Source organism: Aethalodelphis obliquidens, unplaced genomic scaffold (genome assembly GCF_003676395.1).
Source record: "Aethalodelphis obliquidens isolate GAN/ISIS:26980383/991018 unplaced genomic scaffold, ASM367639v1 scaffold4, whole genome shotgun sequence".
Taxonomy (NCBI): Eukaryota; Metazoa; Chordata; class Mammalia; order Artiodactyla; family Delphinidae; genus Aethalodelphis; species Aethalodelphis obliquidens.
The window spans coordinates 8,266,876-8,291,545 of NW_020837948.1; the positions used below are offsets into that span (position 1 = coordinate 8,266,876).

Below are 24,670 nucleotides of genomic sequence, written 5' to 3' on the forward strand. Positions count from 1 at the left end.
ATTTTTTTTTTTTTTTTTTTTTTTGTGGTACGCAGGCCTCTCACTGTTGTGGCCTCTCCCGTGGTGGAGCACAGGCTCCAGACACGCAGGCTCAGCATCCATGGCTCACGGGCCCAGCCGCTCCATGGCATGTGGGATCTTCCCGAACCAGGGCACGAGCCCGTGTCCCCTGCATCGACAGGCGGACTTTCAACCACTGAGCCACCAGGGAAGCCCTGCTTTTGATATATTTTATTGTCAGTTTGGTTAAGTGAATAAGTACTGTTTCACAGTGACCTATGACCCTATTTGACTAAGTGTTTTGAAACTTTTTGATATTTTTGACAAATTTCCCAAAGGTCAAATTCTAATTAAAGTTCATTTGACCTCTAGCTAACTTTGAGTTTTCTAAAGGGCCCCTGAAGAACCTCAGAGAGAGATATTAAAGTAACTAGGATTATTTGGTATTTTAAATTACATGGGAAGCATTGTCAAAGAGTGATAAACATTCTCAGGTTATACTGTATGGGTAAATATTGTTAATATAGATATGTTAGAAATTATATGGAATTCCTAAAAAATCTGGTATGCCCTAATAAAACGCTATCAGTCATAATTCTAGTTATTACCTTACAATGTTGTCTGTCATAGCAGTAACCAAGTTTCTTTGTCAGTTGCATTGTAATAAGATCTTTAATGATGCCTTTTGAAGTTTTTTGTCATTTATAGAGTTTATTATTGTACTATAATGCTTTTGCAAAAAATGCCTCATCTTCAAGAAGATTCATGGAAAGTACAGGTTTCTGATATCTTGCAGATTATGCCACTGAACTGGGTAAGAAAAATGAATCCTGATGAAGGATTCATTACATAGGACTGAGTGAACTGGAGAATATGGTTTTATAAAATGGTTTTTATCTGAAATATTACTGACTTTAATCTGTGTTCTCCAGATATAAGTAAAGCTTTCCCCTTAAGCTAATTATGACTTCCAGCAGCTTGATAAATTATACCTTCATAAGGAGAACTGAAATACTTATCTTTTCTCTCTACCTGATCCCTCCAGAAATTGTAAACTCTTAGGTTTCCAGCAGCCTTATCAGGTGAATAAGGAAGATCACCTCCTGACAGGTGCAGGAATCTCAAGGTATTTGGGGGTCCTCGAGAAGAGAAGAATTCACCCAAATCTATAGATACCGCAAGCAGAATCTGTGATAAGCCCTTGGCTGGAGTGGCTTTCCTGGCCTTGAGAGTCCTTTTAAAAAGTTCAATCTGAGATTCCTTATGAAAAGTTCCAGCACAGCTGATTTAAAAGAGCCTATATGATCAATTACACTTTTGTAAATAATCAGGCCAAGTTTACTAAAACCAGACTTATTTTGCAAACAAATTAGTCTTTAAAAAATTTTTTTTCTATTTCTTTAATTTATTTCTTTATTATTTTTGGGGGCTGTGTTGGGTCTTCGTTGCTGCACGCAGCCTTTCTCTAGTTGCAGCAGTAGAGTGGGGGCTACTCTTCGTTGTGGTGTGCAGGCTTCTCATTGCGATGGCTTCTCTGGTTGTAGGAGCACGGGCTCTAGGGGCGCAGGCTTCAGTAGTTGCAGCACACAGGCTCAGTAGTTGTGGCTTGTGGGCTCTAGAGCGCAGGCTCAGTAGCTGTGGCGCACGGGCTTAGTTGCTCCGCAGCATGTGGGATCTTCCTGGATCAGGGCAGGAACCTGTGTCCTCTGCACTGGCAGGCAGATTCTTAACCAGTGCACCACCAGGGAACCCCGACAAATTAGTCTTAATTTGGCTATATTTGGTAGAAATTAGGGTAATTTTAGAGAGAAAAAGATTATGTTCCAGTGGATATTAAATTCTAGTTTTGTTAGTTGAGAACAGTATTTACTGCCTAAGACTCACTTCCCAGATAACTCCTTGTTATTATACTACATTATTGTAAAGTTTAATTGAATTATTAAAAGGACACTCTAAATTTGTTTCTGAAGCTTATCACAGCAGTTTATCTTTGGATGAAGATCAGATGCCCCATGACCTGCAACCAGGAAATTATTCATCCTGGAAAAGGCATCAGTTAAAGGACTGTCTCTAACCTAGATGAAAAGACCCTTATTAGGTACTCTTAAGTAGCTCTTGCACAGCAAAACTGAAAGGAATTGACTCTTGAATTCAGATTTCCCACTTAAGAAGGGTATCTTCACTGGACTGGCCTACAGAAAGGACTACTGACTGCAAATGACACCCACATCAAGATGAGAAGGAGAAGAAGATGACAGCTGTGGTAGACTGTTGACCCAAGAATCTAGACCAGGTCTGTAAGACCCATCTTACTAATTCAATTGAACTGTTTACCAAATGTTTGTCTCCTATCAAAATTGAAAGTTATTATTTTACTTCTAACCATACTGTTGCCCCAATGTTCAGGATAGAAGGAAAATTCTCTAGTGAAGTTATCAGAGTATAACTGCTCATGACAGGTATCACTGCTTGCTTTAGGTCTTCTGCTAAAAGCACATGTACAATATTTGTGTGAAAATTTGGTGTAATGGATAAAATGTATATCCTATAAAATGTTTCCCCATAATCAGACCTCTGAACTTGTTCACTATGTCTGATTAGTTTTCACCCAGTGTAGATAACTAGGCATATCTCTCTGTCTATGTATATATAGAGATAGATAGACATAGTAGATATAGATATCTATATAGATATAGCTATAGATATATATAAACAAAAAGGAGGTCTAGCACTGAGGGACATGATGGATTCAGGGAGGCAGCAATCATCTTGGCATCACAGGACAAATACTTTGATCTATCGAAAGATTTGCAAACAAAAGTTTAAATGATCAAAGAAATTTTCACATATTGAGGTCTGGGAAAGTCATTCTGGCTTATACATCATTTAAATTAAACTGGAACAGCCTATTCTGTGGCTTGTTGAACATACATTGTATTACATCTGCTTTAACCATTAAGGAAAAAATTGTATTTAGAAATCAAAATAGAGTAACTGTGGTTCAGACATCCCAAATAGAACTGGGTGGCCATGGTTTCAGATTTCTTCCTATATTACTGAGGACTTGAATTTTCTGAACTGTATCAGACTCAAGAACACCACCAGCTGTTCTCAACATCTGCTAGCAGCCCTCAACTGCAACCTTATGGTCTCAAGGTGACTATGAAATCTTTATCTTACTTTAGGAATATTAGTAACAAATGAGACAGCTTTAGCCTCCCAGCAGAAGGCATTAGATTCTTTAGCCAGACTAGTACTCGACAATAAAATTGCTTTAGAATAGATTTTAGCAGAAAAAGGAAACATATGTGTAGTAGCTAATAGCTCCTGTTATGTATATGTTAATACCATATCAGAAGTTAAAACCTACTTACACAGAATTAGGAAATTGGCTACCTGGCTACAAGTCTCCCCATTAGTACCAGGTCCAGGCTGGTTTTCAGGCTTATTCTCCTGAATTCCTCAGGGAATGAGATCTATTTTCCAAGGTTTATTAAAGTTTGGGTTGTCACTCCTCTTACTTCTAATTGGTTATCTGATTATAAAATGCGCTGTACAGGGAGATCAGCTCAGTGTTTTGTGACCACCTAGAGGGGTGGGATAGGGAGGATGGGAGGGAGACACAAGAGGGAGAAGATATGGGGATATATGTATATGTATAGCTGATTCTCGTTATAAAGCAGAAACTAACACACCATTGTAAAGCAATTATACTCCAATGAAGATGTTTTGAAAAATAAATAAATAAAATGTGCTATAAGCTGTTGCACCAAAATGGTGGACCAGGGGACTAAAATTTAATCACATAAGTCTTGGGTCTAAGACCTGGAACTCGGAAACATGTCCAACTTGGTATGCAATGTTTCCATTCCCCAAATTGAGGCAGGACTATGCCCCATTTCAGCAGGAAATAGAATAGTCATCACTCTGTTCCCTCAAAGATTTGGGGGAAAGTTAAAACAGGAGTGGGGATTGATGCCGAAGGCTCAACTTCTCTGTACACCAGTGCCAAATCAAATCCGAGAGACAGAGTTTTGGGTGAAGTAGAAAAGGATAGCTTTGTTACTTTGCCAGGCAAAGGGGGACGCAGCGGGCTCCTGCCTCAAAAAACTATGTGTCCCAACCCAGGACGATTTGATGAGGAGTTTTGACAATACTTCCCAAGGGTGGGGTTGCTGACAAGATTAGGGTGTGTGCTGTCTCAGATGGTCAGGTCTCCTAATCTTGGCTCAGGTGGTTTCTTGGCTGCTCCTCCCTTGATTAGCAACTGTTCGAATCTGCCCTTTGGAACTCCGGGAAGGTCACGGAGGCTGGAGTCTTGCCTACAAGAAATGGGGGACAAAAAGAAACCTCTGTGCCTGGGAGCCCCACAGGGCCCCGCTCAGTTTCAGGATTGAAGCCAAGTCCCCCTAAAATTGAGTTTCTTTACTGAGTTTATGATTAATCTCTCTACCCAAAACTTTATCCCCTTTCTTATCCCCTCTGACCTCAATCCTCTGCTAACTAAACAGTAATCAACAGAATCAGATGACTAAAATTGCTGTGTTGATAACATTGTTAATGTACTAAAAGCTATTAGAGATATCATCATTAATATACAAACTCGGGTTGTTTCTCCAGGGCAAGATGAGCTAACAGACTGCAAGCCATGGACCACCTGGCCAGAGCATCATAAACCAGGGACATCCTGACTTTCAAAACTACAATGAAGAAATGTCACAAGACAATTAATTCCAGCCTGTTTGTTCTTTAACAAAATCCTAACTCAAAGACCGAGTTGAAGTGTATCTGAGGTTTATCTTCCACTCCCTTGCTTGGAGCACTGTGATAAACACTGTACTTTCCTTCACCAAAAACTGGTGTCAGTAGATTCGCTTTGCTGTGCCTCAGGCGGGATGAGTTCCATTTGGTAACACAACCGCTCAGCTAGTAGTGTGGCAATCTGTGACCGTGGGTGCCTATGTGGCCATTCATTTTAGCTACTAGGGGCCTCTTGAGACCTCATGTGCCACATAAGATTGTGTGTGAAGACCAGGATTGCCTGTGTTCTGGTGGAACACCTGTGATTCCATGTGGCTTCCTGTGACTTCATGTGACCCTGTGTGGCAGCCTGTTACCACATGGAGCCTCCTGTGACCTTGGGTGGCCTCAGATCCAATCTTCCCAGAAAGAGAGATCTGAGGTCCCCAGAGAATATGGGCACTATCCGGCGTAGCTGCCCCTTTTCCAGTTCCTAAATAGACCCTCACCGCCCTCTCTCCTCTTTGGCTTGCAGACCTGACATCCAGAGGCTCCTGGTGTCTGAAAACTGGGGTCCTAGGGAGCGTTAGCGTCAGCGGGAACCGGCCCACCGGCAAGTGTGCCTCCTAGAACAGGTGACCGCGACCTCTCTGCCACCCGAGCCCGCCCAGCCATAAAAGCCAGCATCGCGCTGGGTAGGGGTAAGGGTCGCGCGTTGGTGGGGTGCGCGCGGCGTCGCGCTCCTACGCTCGTCGCCCGTGCTGCCCTCTCCTGCCGGTTTCCCCAGAACTCCGGGTCGTGACGTTAGGCGGGGCGGAGAGGGCCGGTCGGCTCTGCAGCCTGGCCCCTCCCCCGCCCGGGGCCTCGGCGGTTCCCACGCGGCTGTGAGCGTGCGGAGCGCCCGGACCTGGACCGCGGCAGGGCTGGAAGGGGGCTGGAAGGGGGCTCCGGTGCAGAGCGGGCCCGTGGCGCCCTCCCCCTCCCGCCAAGACACCGCAGCCGCGCGCGGAGGCGGGGCGCTGCGGAGCCGGGCGAGGGGGGGGGGGCGGGGGCTAAAAATACCCGGCGGCAGCGGCTGCGCGGCTTCTGCTGGGGCTGCGGGGCTGTGGGCCGGGGAGGTCGTGCCGGGCCCATCTGGGTCCCGCTGAGCGACATGCTGACCTTCTTCCTCGTGTCGGGGGGCTCCCTCTGGCTGTTCTCGGGTAAGTCTTCCCCCTCTCCCCGCCCTCTTCTGTGACCCTCATCCCTGGCACGCGGAGGGGTCTTGGTCCCAGGCTGGGGGTGATCCCCCAGCCCCGGCTGCCGAGCCATCCTTTCAGGACTACCCTGGGCCCCCCAGGTCTACCCCCTTCCAAATTCTGGCGGGCTCCAGGCCGCGTTTGGGAAGTGCTTGTGTCAGTGAAAATGAGGGGCCTTGCTCTCCGAGACCTCACAACAACTTCCCTCCGGTTCTCGACTCCCCCCGCCCCTTATAGTGAGAACCATCCGCCGAGCAGACTAGGCCCTGAGCCCACTCGTCCCCCAAGGCCAAGTCCAGGGACAGACAGTTCATCCTTGTCCATCTCCAGGATGCAGACCCTGAGGATGTTGGACCCTGAGGTCCCACAGCAGGTCAAGGACGTGACCGGGACTGACCTGGGGCTTCCTGATCCTGGTGAGAAGGCTTCCTCACAACCCCTCCTGCCCACCCTTCAGCCGGAGTACACGATTTCTGTAAAGCAGGGTTCACCTGGCTCCTCAGCTATGCCCATGGCTTGTGTCCCCACCCTGCCAGCGCCCACCTCTCCCCCTCACAGGAGTCAGCCTCTCACCCCTGCATCCTCTCAAGAAACCTTGAGAACCCCTTATGAATCCCTGCCCAATGCTCTTGCCCCCTCCCCACACAGGACCTGGGCTCTCACCCAGGGCGCAGTCATCCAACAGTTCTGCTGCCTACACCAGCCACTCCCCTCTGTGAGTGTTGGGTTCCTCTAGGTTATGATACCACTAAAGGGTCTCCACCCACCCCCACCCATACCCCCATGTGCAAATTCAGTCTCATAATGTATGTGAAGTGCTCGAACCTTAAACTGGCTTTAAGCTGGACCTGACCCAGAGCAAGTGCTTTATGAATGTTAGTTTTATTATTATTTCATGCTCAAACAGCATCATCAGAGGAGGTAGTAAGGTTCTTTCTGAGCCGAAGAAGGGGAGGAAGGCGACCCTTTTGAAATCCTTAACTGAAACCTTGCCTGTGTTATTTAATATTCACAGCAAATCCTAGGAGGTTGGTGGTGCTCTTTTTTTACTGAGGTTCAGAGGTTAATTGACTTGCCCAATGTCACATGGATAATATCTGACAGATTAGGATTTGATCTGAGTTTTAATTGATTTATCATTGCTAAGTGCTTCCTGGTATCAGGCTTGAACCTAGAGGGTTGGTAGGCCAGGTAGTGGTGGGCAGCCCCTGCCACCATTGCCCTGAGTCAGGCCACAGGGACACCTCCCCTGAGCTGGGGAGAGTGTGGCCTCCCTAATCCCCTCAGCTCCCTAAGCTCCTTCTGTCTGCCGTGTCTGAGGCCAAGCCGTGCAGGGGCACTCTGGGCCTGATGTGCTCATCCAACAGGCAGGGTTGGAGCTAGAGCTAGGGTTAAGAATAAAGAGCAGGAGTCATCAAAATAATGGTAATGATGATGATGATGATAGTAACAGCCACCATTTATTGCTTGGATGATGGTCTCAGAGCCTTTTCCCTGTGCCAGGACCCCTTTGCCCTACCCTTAGGAGGCCCCCACCCAGCCATGGGTCCAAGGGTAGCTCTCTGGAGCCTTGGTCTTCTGTGGCTACAGGGAAGTGCCTGGGGGCTACAGAGACACATGTGGCAGGAGTCATCAGCCTCTGAGAAAAAAAGTCCTTACAGTGCAGGATGCTTGTCTGAAAGTGGGATTCAGCAGATGCTAACTCAAACTGGTTTTCTGTCCTGCTTCGGCGTGGAGTGTTTCCCAAAGCGGTCAGGCGCCTCCTAGAATGAGGAAACTGCCTCAATGAAAGACTGTTCAGGGGCCTCAGAATAGTCAAGCAGGGTGACTCTTGGTACAGGTGACATCTTCTTCCCTACAGACCAAGTTTCTCAGTGGGTACAGGAAATTCCTCAAAGATGCCATACTTGGTGTAAGAGTGAGACACTGAGGCTGGTGTGTGGTACCCACTTCAGACACATTGTGGCATTCGCAGATCACGTCCACCTTGCTTGGGACTTTGCCTGGACCCCAGCCTTTTTTTGAGAGCAGAGAGGACACCTAGGCTAACACTGAGAACACATTCTGCCTTGTAATCGCCAGGGTCCCATGGCAGCTGCCAGATCTCTCTGGCTCAGTTAGAAATAGGAGAGGCCCCCTGAAGTGATATTACTGTTTGTAGAGTTATGTGCCGTTTGCCACCCAATCCAGCCCTAGGGAGACACGGGAAGGGTAGAGGGGAGCCACCTGGAGAAGGAACTGATTATATGGGGGAAGCAGCCATGTACTCTGAGCCTTAGGAGAGCTAGGGCTGTATTTGTCCTGTTCCCCGCTGAGGCCAGCCCAGATCCCACCTGTGTATTGAGTAATAAACAAGGAAACAAAATAGATCCAGTGTGGTGCGTCAGATGCTGTGCCTGGCCCAGGAAAACATGGTCTCAGTGCTGTGAGCACTCAGAGGACTATGGGAGCAATGGATTGGCTCTTCTGCCTGCCTATATGGCACCCTTGTACAAAGTAGAAAGAGGCTCCCCTCCTGGTGGATGAATTTCTAGGCTGATGCAGCCCTGTGTCCTTCTACAGTGTCCAGTCTGTGCCCCATATACCCAACCATCGGTCCGAGTGGGCTTTTGCAGCATATAGGGAGGGGTGTTTTGTCAGAGTCAGGTAGGCCAAACCCCAGGTAGAGAAAATCAGGCCAGCAAAAGTGTGCAGGAAGAACTGTGGTGGAGGCGGGTCTTTAGGGTCTTGTGCCTGAGGAGTCTAGCTTGTAGGAGGGGATGGAGTCGGGATGGAGTCTGGATGGGAGGGGATTCTAGAGAAAAGAGTTTTATTCAGGGGGGCAGAGGAGCCCTCAATTTAGCTGCAGTGGCCAGGCTGAGCCAGAAGGAGGAGGGTGGAGGCTGGGAGAGTAGTGGGAGGCTGTTGTGATGTTATGGATGAGAATAACTGTGGCCCAAGGATGGCCCAGTTGAGGCTGGGTTCCAGGAAGGGGAAGGTAGGAGGCCCTAGCTGTGACCCTTAGGGGAATGGGGGCTGGCCCTGGTGGCAGAGATTGGTGTGGCAGCAACCTGGCTGTAGGTATCCAGGGCAAGTGCAGACTTGCACAGCCTAGCTCAGCCCAGCCCCATCAGATTCTCCCCACACCCCTGCTCCCATTAGGGTGGAGGACTGGTGTGAGGTCTGGGGCCATCCCAGGGGGCCCAAGAAGGCAGCCAGGGCCCTGACAGATGGTGGGGCACCAGGCAGCACATCTGAGGGCATGCCTCACAAGATAAGGCCTGGATTTGCACATGGTGCACCACTGTGTGGGAGAATTCATACCTCAGTGCCTTCTCTCCCTCCCCGGCCTGTGGTAGGATACAGGGGTGCTCCCAGTGAGAGCACACTGACACCAGGGGGTGGCAGAACCCAGCCATTCTGCTCTCTGGCAGGTTTTCTGTCCCTTGTGATTACAGGGGCTCTTGGGTTGACCTTCAGAAGGCTGAACCTGGCTCAGCTACAGTCCCAGATGGGACCCAGGACTGTCCCCCACACACAGCATGCAGGATAAGTGAGCATGAGGAGTTTGCAAAAAGAGGCCGAAGTTACAGGCATTGGTGTAACAGAAGCTGCAGTGTGTAACTAGCCAGTGCCTGACACGTAGTAGGCACTCAGATATTCGTTGAATGAAGTACTTTTGGGGGGGAGCAGTGTTTTCATGGGGGAAGTGTTGTTGCAAACATGCTGACTTGACTGCTGTTGCCCTGAGCACCCATCACGTGTCCAGCACCATGTTCTACAGTTCCCCAAGCTTTCCTTTAATCTTACCCACAACACTGTGGTGCTGTTATCCCCATTTAATAGATGTGGCACAAAGACACAGGGAGGTTCAGTGGTGAAGCAACTCCTGAGAGCTGTGAGTCAGACCACATGCTCAGACTCCAGGCCAAGAAGGGACCCGGAGGATCAGGCAGGATCAGGCAGGGCCTGAGCCCCTCCAGCAGGCTAAGTCAGTGGGCACAGACAAAGGAGCAGTCCTTGGACGGGGAGGGTTTAAAGAGAAGACAGGTGTAAAGAGCAAAGAGCAGGGGCTGGCTCATAGGAAAGGGCTCACTGAATGTTAGCTAAAGTTATAACACCTTGAGCTAAGCCTTCCTCAAAGGAGGTGCAGGATTCTGACGTGCAGAAAGGGGGTAGGGAAAGAAAAGGCGTTCCAGGCAGAGGGATCCGTGTGAGAAAAGATTGGGAAGATGAATCAATGAGAGTTAGGGACTCTACTCAGCCAGCGGGGTCTCCAGGGCTGGCCTCTGCGGGCACTAGAAGGCCAGGCCAGGCAGCACAGGCTTCATTCTGTGTGGTAGATGCATCAAGGACATATGGCCCAAACTGGGCATGTGGATGGCCAAGGTGACACTGTCCCTACACTACTCAAGCCGCATGCATCTCCTGGTGGCACGCGTGCCACTGAACTACAGTCTTTTGCCTCCTCTACTAGCCCTACGATCTCCTTGAGGGCAGAGCCAGGGTGTCTCCTCCCTGCGCCCAAGCCAGGGCCGGTACACAGTGTGCATCAGTGTTGATTGCATAAATGAATGATATGAAGAATTCCCTGAGAACAATTTATCTTAATAATGAGGTGTTTTCTCACTACAAGTCCATTGGCTGACAACAGACCTTGAGTGTTCTCCTACTGGGTGCCAGGCTCTATGCCAAGCTGGGGGATATCACTAATATGGTAGAAGCTGTAGGGGAAAGCAGGTGTGAACTCCTTGCAGGCAGAACCAGATCAGCCTTCAGTGGAGAACCCGGAACAGAAGGTGGTGCTCCAGAAGTGTTTGCTGAATTAACGAGTGAGTGAATGACCACACTCACAGCTGTGGTGTGACTGGTTTCACAGAAGATAGTCTTCTCTGAGGATGAGATTCTGTTGTTTCCTTAGAGCTCCAAGTTTCCGGTCTCCCGGTAGGCTGGGAACTCCGGCCAAGCAGAGCTGAAAGGAGGCCCTAGTCAAGGTCCTCAGCTCACTGGATGATCTGGTGTGATGGCCCCACTCCTGCGTTGGCCTGGCCAGAGTCCCCACTCACCACCCATTGGGCCCCAGGAGGGTAGCACTGTTAGTGAGGTGCTACTTTGGGCCCTTGGGGTTGGCCTTCAGGTGAGGCCCAGGGGTGGTCCCACATAATTGCTCAGCTGCTCCAGGAGCCCATAGTTGGTGTGGTCATTCTCAGACCCAGTTACTTTGTGTGGCTCCTGATTTGTGTGAAGCTTGGGATCTGTGACAGGCAGAAGTAGGAGGATGGGAAATGGGCTTGGACAGATTCTGAGCCAAGCTGAGCTATCTGTTCAGAAGCCCAATCTAATCTCAGAGCCTGAAAGATTTCAAATCCCAAGAAGTCCCATCTGTGCCTGCTTACGAGCTCTTCCTGGAGAACTTTGCTCTCCCGACAGCTACTCCAGGGAGTAGGGGTGCCTGGGGGTGTCCATGGAGAGTTGGGGGTGGTGAGCTTCTGATTTGTCATCTGCTCATTCAGGCCTGCATTCTGAGGTAACTGTCTTCCTGGAGCTTTAGAATAGGAAGCCAGGCCTGGATGGTGCCAGTGAGGTAACAGTCAGCATCTGTTCCCAGACCCTGGAGTAAGCAAATCTGGGTTGGCACCTGTTAGGGCCAGGAGCAGACCTAGTGATTGATGGCTATTGGAGGAATGGAGAGAGAGGACAGGCAGGCCCAGGTTGAGTGGGCAGCTCTGAGACAGAGCCCACTAATCAACACCGGCAACACTGCCCTACTCCCAGGGTACCACAGCTTGACCTACCAGCACGGGAGGTAGATAATCAGGGACTGAGCAGGACTTGTCCTGCTGCAGAGCCCTGTTTTTACCACTAGCGTGTTTTCCCTGTTTGTTTGTTTCTCTAGATTGTTCTGGTGGCTGAAGAGTGGGGTTCCTCCTGACCACTCACCCTTGCCCCAGCCTTGGCTATAAACCATTCTGGGCACTGACTGTAGGTCCTGCCACATAGACAGGAGGGCTACTGGGAGGGACAGTAAGGTCAGCCAGAGAGTAGACAGCAAGGCCAACTGGAGGCCACACAGCAAGGACAGAAACGGGGATGGGAAGGTAGCCAGAGCTGGGACAAAGAGGGCAACAAGATGGGATGTGGGCCCGCCAGTGAGATGGGACAGGGAGGTTGGCCAGAGGCTGATGGTGAGGCCCTAGAGACCAATAAGAGGAAAGCAGGTATCAGCATGGAGAAGGGGGCCTCAGGGAGGACCCATCTAGGCCTGCAGTGACCCCTTGACTTTGTTTGCTTTATTTATTTATCTTTGGCTGCGTAGGGTCTTCCTTGCTGCGCAGGCTTTCTCTAGTTGTGGAGAGTGGCGGGCTACTCTTCGTTGCAGTGCGCAGGCTTCTCATTGTGGTGGCTTCTCTTGTTGCAGAGCAGGGGCTCTAGGCATGCGGGCTTCAGTAGTTGTGGCTCACGGGCTCTAGAGCGCAGGCTCACTAGTTGTGGCGCATGGGCTTAGTTGTTTCGCGGCATGTGGGATCTTCCCGGACCAGGGATCGAACCCGTGACCCCTGCACTGGCAGATGGATTCTTAACCACTGCGCCACCAGGTAAGTCCCCCTCTTGACTTTGGAAGGAGCAGTGTTTCTGGCCCTTCTTCTGTGTCCCCTAGCTGCATGAAGCCACCTGGACCTCAGGACCCTGCTTAATGGTGGAGAATGTACCTTCACGCAGATGGATTGGATGTGCTTCTCTGGGGGACGCCTTCGACTCACCCATACTCAGCCCCCACCCAGCCTGCAGGCTGCCTCCGCCTCAGCCTGGTTCTGCCTGGGGTGGTGGAGAGAAAGGGAGGGTGGCCTTCCCCTGGCCAGTGGGCTGTTGGGAGATTTGGGTACATGTGTCCCTGATCTCCTTGCCACAGATCAGGCAGCAGGGAAAGCTGTGACCTGTGAAGACCCCTTTTCCATCTGGACTGACGTTTCTTTTCTCTTTCTCCTCTACCTCCTGCTTTTCCTCCCTGGGGCAGCCCCATGAACCCTCCCAGATACATGCCTGGCCTCTGGGCTTCATGGGCATACTGTGTGGCCCCAGCTGACAGTAGGAGGACCTGAGGAGGGAGGCAGCAGTGCACGGTCATCAAAGATGGGCATTTTCTCTGGGCTGAGAGGCTGACAGGGCCTGTTTCCTTTGGATTGCAGGAGATCTGTGGAGCATCTCCAAACCCTCCTATTGGTTCAGAATCAGCTCCCGGGTGGTTTTGTCCTAGATTTCCTCTCAGGCTAAATGATCATACGTGTGATTGAGATCTTGCTGTGTCATTGTCTCCTGTTAATGGGAGTCTGAGTAGCAGCCATGCTTCATAGGTTATAAGCTTTGTGCTGTACACATAGATTAGCCTCACCTGTGTTTGTCCTGTCTCTGTGGGAGAATAGTGCCTAGAGTGTGCACTATTTTGTGTCTGGTTTCTTCACTCAGTATCATCCACAGTGCTATGTGTAATGGGGAAATTTGCAACAATACATTCCAAAAAAATGTGGAAAATGAAGGCAACACTGTTGAGTTGTTCAAGTCAAACGACTCTCCTTTATTCTGAGATCATGTTCTTCCATCTATCTTGCAATAAAATATGCTGGCAGTTTGGTTGGGTTTTGTTTTGTTATTGATACATTTGTTTAAAAAATAAGTAGATAGATATAGATACAGACATTTGTATATTTGTGCCATGGTTAGTGGACAGCTCCTGGTGACCCTAGGGTGTCAGAAGAGCAGCATTTCTGGCCTCTGAAAATCTGAACAAGATTGAAGTCTGACCTTGTCGTGGAGCCTCTGTGGTGGATGGAGTCCAAGCTCTGGAGCGTGATTGTGCACATTGGGCTCTGGGTCACAAACCCCACCCACAGCTCGAGGGCCACCTGTGGCAGCAACACTCTGGGCAGCAGGCAGAGAGTACATGTGACCTCCATTCTTCAAAGCCCTGTCAGTGCCCTGCAAGGGCTTTTGTTTGCTGTCACATTTTTCTTCCCCTTTCTTTGTCCACATTTACCACCAACACCATGAGAATTGCCGGAAGTTCCCTCATTAAAAAAGGTTGCTACCTGAGGCCCAGTCATTACTATTTCTGAAAAGGACAAAACAACGGAGCCTCAGAATGGGCCGATCCCATTTCTTGGTCCCGCCCACCCTGACCTGACGCAGTTCTTTCTTTCCGCAGCGGCCGCAGAGGCCTCCCTCCAGCTCCCTCTGGAAAGGTGGTGGATTCAGTGAGAATCCAAGTGATGGGTGCTCTCAGTGGGTCGGTGTGAACAACGTCCAGCAACCTTCTTGGGCCAGCCAGAGCCTCGTTTTGCTTTGGTCTGAAAGAGATTTTTGTTTTCCGGTGAGAACAGCCCCAGCCTGGCCGGGTGCCAGAGGCAGCGGCAGGAATACAAACACTTTCATGTGACAGACCCTGGTGGAGAGGTGTGGGCCTGCCAGCAGTGGGCCCTCCCCTGCCGCTGCTCCTTGGGAGGCGGTGATTTGCATATTCCCCATTCATCTTGGCCTTGAAAAGGAGGCCTGCGTTCTCAGTCCTCCGGACCAGCTGAGGGCTGGGCTGCTTGAGCCTGGTTTTAACTCTGTGGATGCCACCGGCTCTCACCGGCCAACAGCAGGTGTTGGTGGCTGGAGGGTGGTGAACGGCAGCAGCTGCTGTGTGGTCCTGGCCTCCAGAGGGATGATTGAGGAGGTGGCAGGGTCCCACTGAACAGCACAGGCTTCTGCTGAGCGGAGTGAGGTTCAGATTTGTTTCTCCTTGCGCCATTCGGAAGAGGAACTTTGTCAAAGTATGAGGAAGCCAGAAAATTAAGGTGTTTATCAGAGTCCCAGAAAATTTGCCTTTAACCAAAAGCAAAACTCCCTTTTCTTTGCTCATTGTCATTCCTGCAAAATAACAGTGACCCCTGGAATGGTGGGTATAGGTGCCTTATTGGCTCCTGGCTGCAGCAGGGGTCCCTTTGGCTGGGATCTGGAAGGACAGCTTGCCTGGGACACTTTGGCATCCTAAAACCCCAAAGTGCTAGGTCAGGTGAGCGGATGGGTCCTGTTAGCTTGTGGCTGGGACTTCAAAAGCATGAGGCTATATATAGTACAAATCACCATCTTTTTCCCTCTGCAGCTAAATGCTATCTTCCCAGCCTCGCTGCCTCCTTCCCAGGAGCCCCAGCATCCAGTAGGCTCTTTCTAGGACTCTGTCCCCTTCTCAGAACTCTCCTTCCCGCCCTGTTCCTGATCTCCTTGCTCCCCGTCCCTGACTGAGGATATGTCTTAGGTTCTGTCTTGTGAATCTCCCCTCCCCCTGCCCCAGCAGGTTGTCCCCAGTTGCTCCTGAGGGAACAAGTGGGCAAAAGCAAATCCCTCTGTTGCTCTCCCCACCTCAACGACCCAAACCACATCTCAACAGAACCCTCCTCCCTCCTGCAAGGTGCTTCCCCCTCGCTGGAGGTGGTTACATCCTGTTTCCCCTGTACCCTGGCCACCTGCAGTTGAGCTCTGACAGCATGGCCCTGCCTGGAGCAGCCCATGTTCTCTTTCTGAGCTTGAGTCTGTAGGGTTTGCCTTGTGTCCTCAGTTTGGGCCAGTGATGGAAATGGATCACTGCTCCTGAGGCCAGGACACTGGTTGCCCTAACCTAGACGGGCTGGGAGGGGAAAGGATCATGTTGCAGCCACAGGATTTGGCTTCCTGCACAGTGGGGCCTGGCCAGGGGGTGTCCTCTGCTTGTGTAGCGCTCATTGGCCCTTGCCACTGTCCCTAGGGTTCTGCCTGCCATCCCAGGGCTTGGTGTGGAAGGAAGGACGATGAGGCCAAGGCTCATCCACACCGTCTGTCCTAGTCTTCATCCCCTGGAAATATTTCTAAAGGGAGCGTTGCCACTGTCATAACCTCTGCTGTCCCTCCTCGTTCTGAGAATTTTGTCAGGCCTGATTCGTGGTAAGGACAACTTTTATCTCAGAGCTCGTGAAAGACACTGTTTCTCTTTGCTCCTCTGCTCTCAAGGCTATTTGTATTTTTAAGTGTCTGAAAGTATTGTTTGAGCCTGGCTTCCTGGTGGTGTTGTCAGGACTGTGGGCCCACGTTCCCTGACCAGGGCTTAGGGTGAGTGAGATTCTTAAGAGGTGCTGGCCTGAGGATGGGGGCGGAGGGTGCTGCGGGCTGCTTCCCACGCCCAGTGAATTGCTGGAGGGGAGGCATGTTCACAGTGGGGTCGGGCTCTTGAGACAGGGGCCCTGTGCAGTGGTCAGGCACAGACAACTTTAGTTAGGCCTTTCTACATTCAAGAGGCTTAAGTAAACCTTCAGAGCTATAATCAGGCTCCTCAGGGAGGTTCGGCAGGCGAGCCACCCTGTAACCCAGCAACCCTGAATCCTGGGCCCGTCTCTCTTGGGGGAACGTGCAGTGGGTCTCACCTGGCAATTCCCAGCTCGGGGATGCCCTTGACCCCATGTCTGCCCCAGTCATCTGTGGTTCTGTGACTCTAATTAAAACCCAGGAGGAAGGTGGAGAGAAAGCCCCTCTCACAGCACAGACAAGCGTGAATCCCTGTGTGGATGGGGTGGGGGCCAGCTGAGTGTGGGCTGCTGTGTTTGTGTCTCTACAGATCAGGGTCACACAGGTGTGATGGTGAGATTTGTGCTTTTCTTAACCTAGTACCTGGGCCACACACTTCCCGGGGCAGCACTGCTGGGCCGTGACTCTCTGCCTCTGGCACCCTGTGTGGTTTTCCGTCAGCCAGGACCTCGGCTGTGTCTACTGGATTTTCTGCCCCAGAAGCTGCCCTGAGAAGCATTAAAGGAGGCTTTCGTCTTAGTTAACAACATCTCTGAAAAGGTACAGAGAAAAGTAAAGGTCCTGCCAAGAAGGAAGGAAAAGGGGCTTTGGGGGCTGAGGGTTGGTCCTCAGGCATTTGTGCATTGTAAAGCTTCCTCCAGGTGTGTTGCCGGAGGCTGGGGCCTGGGGGCCCAGGCAAGCTTTTGCCAAGTTCCAGGTTAGTGCTGCTGAGGCAGGAAGCTCTCTGTGCGGCCCACCTGCCCCAGATGGTGGGGTGAGCAGTGGAAGCCCTATCAGCCCCAGGGAAAAGTGTTGCAAGGCCTGCGGGCTCTAGAGTTTCCAGGCAGGTTATGAACACAGCTCTTGAGAGGGAGCTCAGAGTGCTGTGCGGCGACCTGGGGCGGTCTTGCTGCAGAGGAGGCGGATGGTGTTGGGCAGACAGCGGCCCTGTCCTGGAAGACTCGGAAGCACCGGTTGTGAGTAGGGCCTGGGAGTGGTGAGCTGGGTCCTGTGGGCTGGACCTGCCTTTTACTCTCCACAGCGGCTACCATGTGCCTGCTGTGAGCCCAGCCACACCCTGGCCTTGGAAGTAGGAGTCAAAAAAGGCCATACGCAATCACCACCCCAACTCCTCACCCAGTGGAGAAATCTTGCAGGAGTGAGGCCCTGGGTGCCCTGGGACCTCACTGTCCCAGTCTGTCTGCCAGAGGCGTTGAGGGAGTTTGGGGCTCAGCTTTGGTTCCAACAGGCCTGGGTGTGGATTCTGGCTCCAGGATGGCCATCCCCCTGGCAAGCCAGGAAAGCGTCTCTCAGGGCAGGCTTTAAGGAGGGGCTGGTGTGCTGCCCTGGGGTCTGTGGGGGAGCTAAGCCATTATCTTCTACCTGCTGACCTTGGTGCTTGGTCTGGAGTGTCCCCACTGCCCAGGGCATCTCTGAGCAGATGTTTTATCTGGGACTGTGCCTAATCTCCTTCCTCTCCCCGAGTAGACTGGTTGTGACCTTGTGGGGTTGGGGGTGGAGACAGCCCCTGGAAGGTGCTGGAGGAGATTCCTGGGCAACGGTGCAGGGCGGGTGCAGGCCGCCCTCGGCACCAGGGATCTGGCCTCTCCACGCCCACTTCCACCATTCCCAACACCCCTACCGCTGTGCGGCCTGCAGGTCCCCAGCCCACAGCTGAGGGCCTGGCCCTTAATCAGTGCCACAGATAGTTGTGTAAGAAGACTTTGTCCTTAGGCAACCCTTCTGACGAATTCCTCTCCAGGACTGAAGACAGGGTAGGGGTGGGGAGAAGCAGAGGGGTGTGAACTGAGGCTCTTGCAACCTGGCAGAGTTGGGGTTAAGGCTGGGTTGCTTGCCTCTGAGCTGATCTGAGCCAGCACTGCCCCGTGTGCAGATGCAGGGGAGGGGCAGCGGGGGGCCTGGAGGGGCCAGCGGCTCCCCATAGAGCTGTTCTGTGCCCGGGTCCCTGCCAGACCTGCTGCCACAGCTGCCAGGGAGACTCTGCCACCACTGCTAGAGCCTCTACCACCAGCCGGCTTCTCAGAGCAGGCATTCGTTGCCATCGGCTGACCCCAGGAGGGCAGACCTGGGGCAGGGCCTTCGCCACTTTTGAGCTTTGATCAAGATGTGGTAAGCTCTCTCCCTAAACCCCACGCATCCTTCATAAAGGGAGGCTGGTACTAGTGGGACCAGCTCAGCTGCCTCCCCAGTGCCAAGAGCCTGCTGGAAAGGTAGGATGTGAATGCATGTAATTTTGCAAGTTGTCTTTGAGCCCTTTTGGCTGGCAGAGACAGAGTAACTGCTTAGCTAACTTCTATCTACTGAATGTCTCCCTTACTGCATGCCTGGTACCTTATTCTCTGTCCATGAGATTTTTGATATGAGGCTAGAGGGGTAAAGTGACTTGTCCAAGGTCATACAGCTGTCAAGAGTATGAGTCAGGATTTGGACCCGGGTCAGTCCAGCACAAGAACTTCCCTTTGGGCCCTTTCCCTGACTTGTTTGCTGGGGACCCTGGCCCCTGGGAGGTTATGATTTCATTTCAGAGCTCTTCATTGGGAGTTAAGGAGGTTCTTTAATGATCTGCTGGCTTGCCTTGTGCTTCCCCGTTTCTGAAGCCCTCAGAAGTTTGCACAGACCTGGAACCCCATTGCAAGGACCCCCACCTGCCTCCAGGCTGATACAGAGCGAAGCTGGTGTGATTCTAAGGGGAGGGAAGAATCTGAGGATCATGGAGGGTCTCAGTGCCAGCATTATGAGTTTGAATTTTTGTCCTAAGGTAGGAGGGAGTCAGGTAATGTTTTTGAGCAGCGGCATGATATGGTTATGTCTGTGTATCAGGAACATAACTTTGGTATCAGTGTAAACACTGATTAGAGCAAGGAGACCTGTGAGGAGATTGATGTGGGAGTCTGGACAGCACTTGGTGGTGGCTGAACCAGGCCAGGCCAGGAGGCTGGAGAGGAGTGGTCAGGTTTGGGAGGTGTTTAGGAAGTAGTCCTGATAGAACCATCTTGCTAGATCGTGAAGGTCTAGAGTCAGGAAGCTGGACCAGCAGAGGGCTCTTGGAGTGGGGCCATGGGTCTCAGGGCCATCTCCACTGGAAATGTGCCCTGTGGCTCTGCTTCTGCCCCCTTGAAGTCAAAATACTTCTGACCAGGGCCCCCCTTCCTCCCATTCTCTCCCTTTCTGGGGTTTGACAGCTATGCCTCTCACTACCCACCTTCCATGTGCCCTGAACCAGCCTGTGCCACCACTTTGTATTCTGAACTGGTCTGTGCCCAAGGTGAAGGCATAGGATGTGCTAGAGGAGAAGAGGCTAGTTGATGCTGAGGGCTGGGTACCCCTGCCAGGTGAATATTTACAGACACTCATAGCCGCTTTCTTGGCAACACCAGCACCACTGATTCCCTTGGGTGCTGTCCCCCTCCCCCATGCCCCCTGTGCCCCATGCTGCTGCAACCAAGAGAGCCTCCTGGGGGCATGGAAGGAGGCAGCCATGGCTGGGACCCCAGGGACAGAGAAGGAGAGGAGGTCAGAAGAGGCCAAGGCCCTGTGAAATAATGAGATAAGACCAGACTCCCAGGCCCAGGCTCTGCTCTGCCCCAAGCCAAAGGCCTGGTGGCACAGGCTGGCTCTGAGGTCCATGTCCTCAGAGGACCTGAATTTGCAGCTCTCCACTCCAGAGGCTCCCGGCGGTCTGAAGGGCATCTCACGGTATGTGCAAGCACCCGTGACTGTCTGAGGTTGGCAAGCCTGTGCGAATGACACCCTCTGGTTGCTGCCCAGCCAGGAAGGGGCACAGGCTCAGCCTTAGGACTAGAGGAGCTGCAGTCACTTCAGACGCCTCCTTAGGGGTGGACACCTAAATAGAAGCCTGAGGAGGAGTGGGTAGCCAAGCCCTTTTCCCACCACCCTCCAGTGTCCTAGGCGAGTGGGCTTCCTGGAAGAGAACCCAGCCATAGGAGGATGGCAAGTTCATAAGGTGAGGCCAGGAGGGAGCCCACCTGTGGTGTGTGCGTGGTGAAGAGCAAGTGACTGGCCTGACTGGCTGAGCCCTGCTTACGGGCTCTGGTGGCCCCTACCCCCTGCAACCTGCCTGGGCTCTTCTGAGCAGGCCTGAAGATGGTTTTCTGTGGGTTCAGCACTACTGCAGAGGAGAGCATGGGTTTGGGTATGGATGGTACAGTGTAGGCAAGGGTTAGTGTTGCGATGCAACACAAGGCAGTGGTTTGAGAGGCCATAGTCGTCTGGGGCTCAAGTCCTGGCTCCCCTGCTTGCTCACTGTGTCCCTGTGAATGGCAGGTAACTTCTTCAGTGGAGTCTCTATGTCCTCACCTTATAATGAGTACGTGGAGCTGTCATGAGGATCGAGCAGTGCAGTGTGTAGGCATGGGCTCCCACACACTAGCAGTTTAGGAAGTTTAGGCAAGTTCTCTTCTTCCCTCTCCTGGAAGCCGTGATACTTTGGTGATGGCCGAAAGCTCTGCACATCTGGGAAACCAGCCTCAGACTTGTGGCACTGACCCTCGTACAAGATTTCATGGGCTCAAGACTTTATTTCCTGAGAGAATATATAGTTTGCTAAGTGCTCCATGGTCTCCCTCAGCTCCAACCTTTGCATATTTGCTTCCCTCTGCTTGGGACACCCTTTCCTCTTTATCCTTCAGTCTCAGCATCAATACCACTTCCTGCCAGAAGCCTGCCCTGACTCTCCGTACCCGAGTTGGGCATCTTCTCTGGTTCCCCATGCACAGCCCAAACGGCACTCACGGCACTGCCCACTGCCTCATGTATTTGCCCCGTAAGATTGTGGGCAGGCCCACATCTGGCTTGTCCCAGTGCCAGCACTGAGCTAGCTCAGAGCAGAGGCCATATGAGAGTCTGCTAGGTGAATGGATAGGTGGATGGGTGGGTGGGTGGATGCCTTGGCCATTCTTGTCTGTGCTCTGTGACAACCCCAGCATTGCAGCCAGTGCCCACTTTCGCCTGTAGCTTAGGGCCTGTGAGCAACTGCCAAGGGCTGGGGACTGGAGGTAGTAAGGCATCCTTCCGGGGTTTTCTCTAAAACTTTTGGGACCACGTACTTGAGCCTTAGAGCTGAGCCAGGACTTCTTGGGCCTTGGCTTCCTAGCCCATGGAGTCAGTTCAGTCCATTAGAGGAAACCTCACTCAGCTCTCAGAGCTCACCCCAGGAGCTGGTGCGCATATCTAGATTTTCCACTATGTAGTGAGTCGTTTATCTGATGGGCCTGGCTGTGACTTAGTCTGCCATTTGCAGCTTAAGGAAGTAAATCTCCTAGGAAAGCCAGCTGGCCTCCTGCCAAGCGTCTTCCCCAGAGCAGTTTTCCTTGGTGAATTCACTGCGGTCCATAGCCTGCCCTCTGCTGATGCAGAACCTTAATTTGACCAGTATGCCAGGAGTGGTTTGTTCCTGTGGGATGGCCTCAAAACTGATCCCGTTCAAGGAGGTTGCTGGTAAAACTGGATCTCCGCCTCAGGGACTCAGTGAGAATGCTCTGGCTGGCTGGGGGCTCACTTCTCTCACCCAGAGCCTGCAGGTGGTTGACGAATGTTCCCCGGACTCAGACAGCCTGTCGTGCCATCTGTAGAGCATAAACTCCTGTGGGTCCGTACTACCTGGATTCGGCCACCTCTGTCCAGTGGTTATTCCTACCTGGACTGAGCAGCCTCCTTGGTCTGACAGGCATACCTCTAGCCATCTCTTTAGTCCCAGCATGCCTCCACCTATGCTAGATCCAGTATGAGGAGCTTTACATGCCTGAGTGATAATGTCCCCATTTTAAAGATGGGGAAGAAGAGGTCTAAAGAAGTGGGGTGTGCTCGACCTAGCATAGCTCATAAGTGCAGGAGAAGGGACTTGAACTCCGGAGCTTTGCCTGCTTTCTCTACAATGGCTTTGCACAGCCTTGACCTTATTTTTGGTGTGGTGATGTTACAGTTCAGCACAAATGCCACTTATTGGGAGTTCAGCAGACCTCTCTTCTCTCTTCTCAAAATTGCTGTTTGGCTCATATCCCGTGGCTGCAGAGTAGCTGTTGTTGGGTTTCTCATTCTTTCCCAAGAAGGAAAACAACAGCCATGCTCCCAAAGGTTGGGGATGGAAGGCCAGTGACTGTCAGCCTGGAGCCCACACAATCCTCATTGAGCTGGCAGACCTATAGGTGTCATGCAGCACTTCTAGCTTTAGGCCCTTCAGGTGGACAGTAGCACCAAGAAGGCCCCAGTGGGGATAAAGTATCCAGCTGGCCCTCCCTGGCTACCTTCCTCAGTCCTAGGCAAAGTGCAGACAGACCCCTGAGCCCTGCCGGTCATGTGTCTGTTCTGCCAACACTACTTCACTTAGCAGCTAACAGGAGGACATGGTAGCACTTGGGGACTTCCCTCTTTGAACCAAATTCAGTCACCAGTGCTTCTCACAGAAAAGCTCCCACTGCCCACCTCAGGGCATCCTCCATATGCCCCTGTAGGCCCACTGTGTCCACTTGGACTGCAGTGGGTGAGCGTGGCACCCAGACCACCATATGCAATGTCACGAGGGATTCTCGTTACCCCTAGGAGTGCACACAGCACTTTGCTGAGCCCTTTCTCTCCGAGCCTTCATTCCTTTCCCTTCCCACCAGCTTACCTCCTGCTCCCCTCTGGCACCTCCTTTTTCCTCTGGACATTAGCAGATGGGATCCCAGGGAGGACAACACAGGCCTAGTTAATGGTGGGGCTAGCTCTTCTTCTTGGGTCTTGGTCTGTGGTGGTGCAGAGCTGCAGTGCAGTCTGGGGTCAGAGAACAATGCCCGGACCTCACCCTGGCTGCTCTTGGGATCTCTGCTATTCCTCAGAAAGATGGCCCCAGCATTACCTCTGGCGCTGGCAGGCCTTTGGCTCCAACTTTTCTTCAAGGAGACCCCATGGTGGGCCAGGATGTGGGCCTAAGGGGACTCTGCTGTGTGTCATCCACTGGACCCTTGTCAGGTAGGTCATTGTCCTCAGATCTCGGGGGCAGGAAGTGTCTGTCAGGGCTGTTCTGTGGGCTCTGCCTCCTTGCTTTCTCTGGGTCCCTTAGGGTGAGAGCCTGGTGCTGGCAGCTTTGAGGTGGAGTGGAAGGAGTTTGCATCCCTTCACCCCCTGTCGTTCTGGGCACTGTGCTAGGCACACCTGCTGCCCCTCTGTCCAGTCCATATCGCAGGAGCAAGGATAAGCAAAATTCTATGACCACACAGGAGAGGCAGTACACCGGGCCCTAGGGCTCAGGAGGTGTTAACTCCAGAGCTGTCAGAGCACGCTCTCTATTCCTGAAAGATGTGGAAGTACGTGTCAGGCAGGGCCCAGGGCCTGAGTGTATGTTTCTCAGGAAAACTGGGCCGGATGTCTGACTGTCAGGTATGACTGCTAAGGGCTCTCTGGCCTGTCACCGGGAAAGGCCCTTCCAGGCACCCAGCTTTCAGGATACACTGTGTTGCACCAGGAGCCTGTGTACCCCAACTCGCTCGAGGCCTGGCCAAGATCAGTGTGTCTCCTGTGACACAAGACAGGTGGGAGGAGAGGCCCAGGACTGCTCCCTTGCCTCCTGTCAGGGCTCCTCCTTCACCTGCCTCTTGTTTCCTGCAGAGTTCATCCTCTCGCTTCTGGAGAAGATGCAGACTCAGGAGATCCTGAGGATGCTGCGGCTGCCCGAGCTAGGCGACTTGGGCCAGTTTTTCCGCAGCCTCTCAGCCACCACCCTCGTGAGTATGGGTGCACTGGCTGCCATCCTCGCCTACTGGTTCACTCACCGGCCAAAGGCCTTGCAACCACCGTGCAATCTCCTGATGCAGTCAGAGGAGGTGGAGGTGAGCAGGGTGTGAGCAATTGGGCTGTGGGAAGTAGTAGGCGGGGGACAGGCATCTTGAAGGAAGAAGCCAAACTATGGCTTATTTGACCTCAAATGGCCCAGAGAATCTCCGTTTCTCCCGGCAGCCAGCCAGTAAGCCCAGAAGTGGCCCTGGGCAGGCTCTCCTACTAGATGCTCCTTCTGCCTCTCCCAGTAACTAAAGCCTGGGCAGAGACTGACCTTGGCTTTGCCCTGGGCCTCTGGTTTGCCTGCTTCTTGGGTAGGGGCCCTTGGCTTACGTTGCCTCAGTAGGCGGTCTAAGCATGTGCTCAAGGGGCTGCCAGGTAAATTCCCTCCCAGATTCTCCCTGTGCCCAACCCTGGTCTGGAACTGGGACCCAGAGCTGAGCCCACCCAGGGCCCTGCCCTCCCAGAGCACATGGACTCACAGGTAGAGCCACTGAAGGAAGAAGGGATGGTGGCCCAGCCTGGACAAGGGTGTTCCAGGCTCTGTCTAGAAGGACCAGTAAGATTTCTTTCTTAAGTTTATGGAGTTTATTTTGCCTTTTTAAAGAACTTTAATTCCATTTATT

General features: G+C 52.1%; 1 protein-coding gene across 2 annotated transcripts in view; it reads left to right on the forward strand.

Moving 5' to 3' along the window:
• Positions 1-24,670, forward strand: part of ACSL6 (acyl-CoA synthetase long chain family member 6) — a 93,462-nt gene that overhangs the window by 23,824 nt on the left and 44,968 nt on the right. The window contains exons 2-6 of one of the 2 annotated variants that reach the window (XM_027098222.1): positions 1,046-1,126; positions 1,971-2,293; positions 4,621-5,942; positions 6,309-6,394; positions 23,877-24,097. In XM_027098222.1, the coding sequence (XP_026954023.1) occupies positions 6,310-6,394; positions 23,877-24,097 (306 nt within the window). In that variant the 5' untranslated portion in view covers positions 1,046-1,126; positions 1,971-2,293; positions 4,621-5,942; position 6,309. Of the gene's footprint in view, positions 1-1,045; positions 1,127-1,970; positions 2,294-4,620; positions 5,943-5,973; positions 6,395-23,876; positions 24,098-24,670 lie in introns of those variants that run through there. The other variant, XM_027098214.1, reaches the window with a different exon arrangement.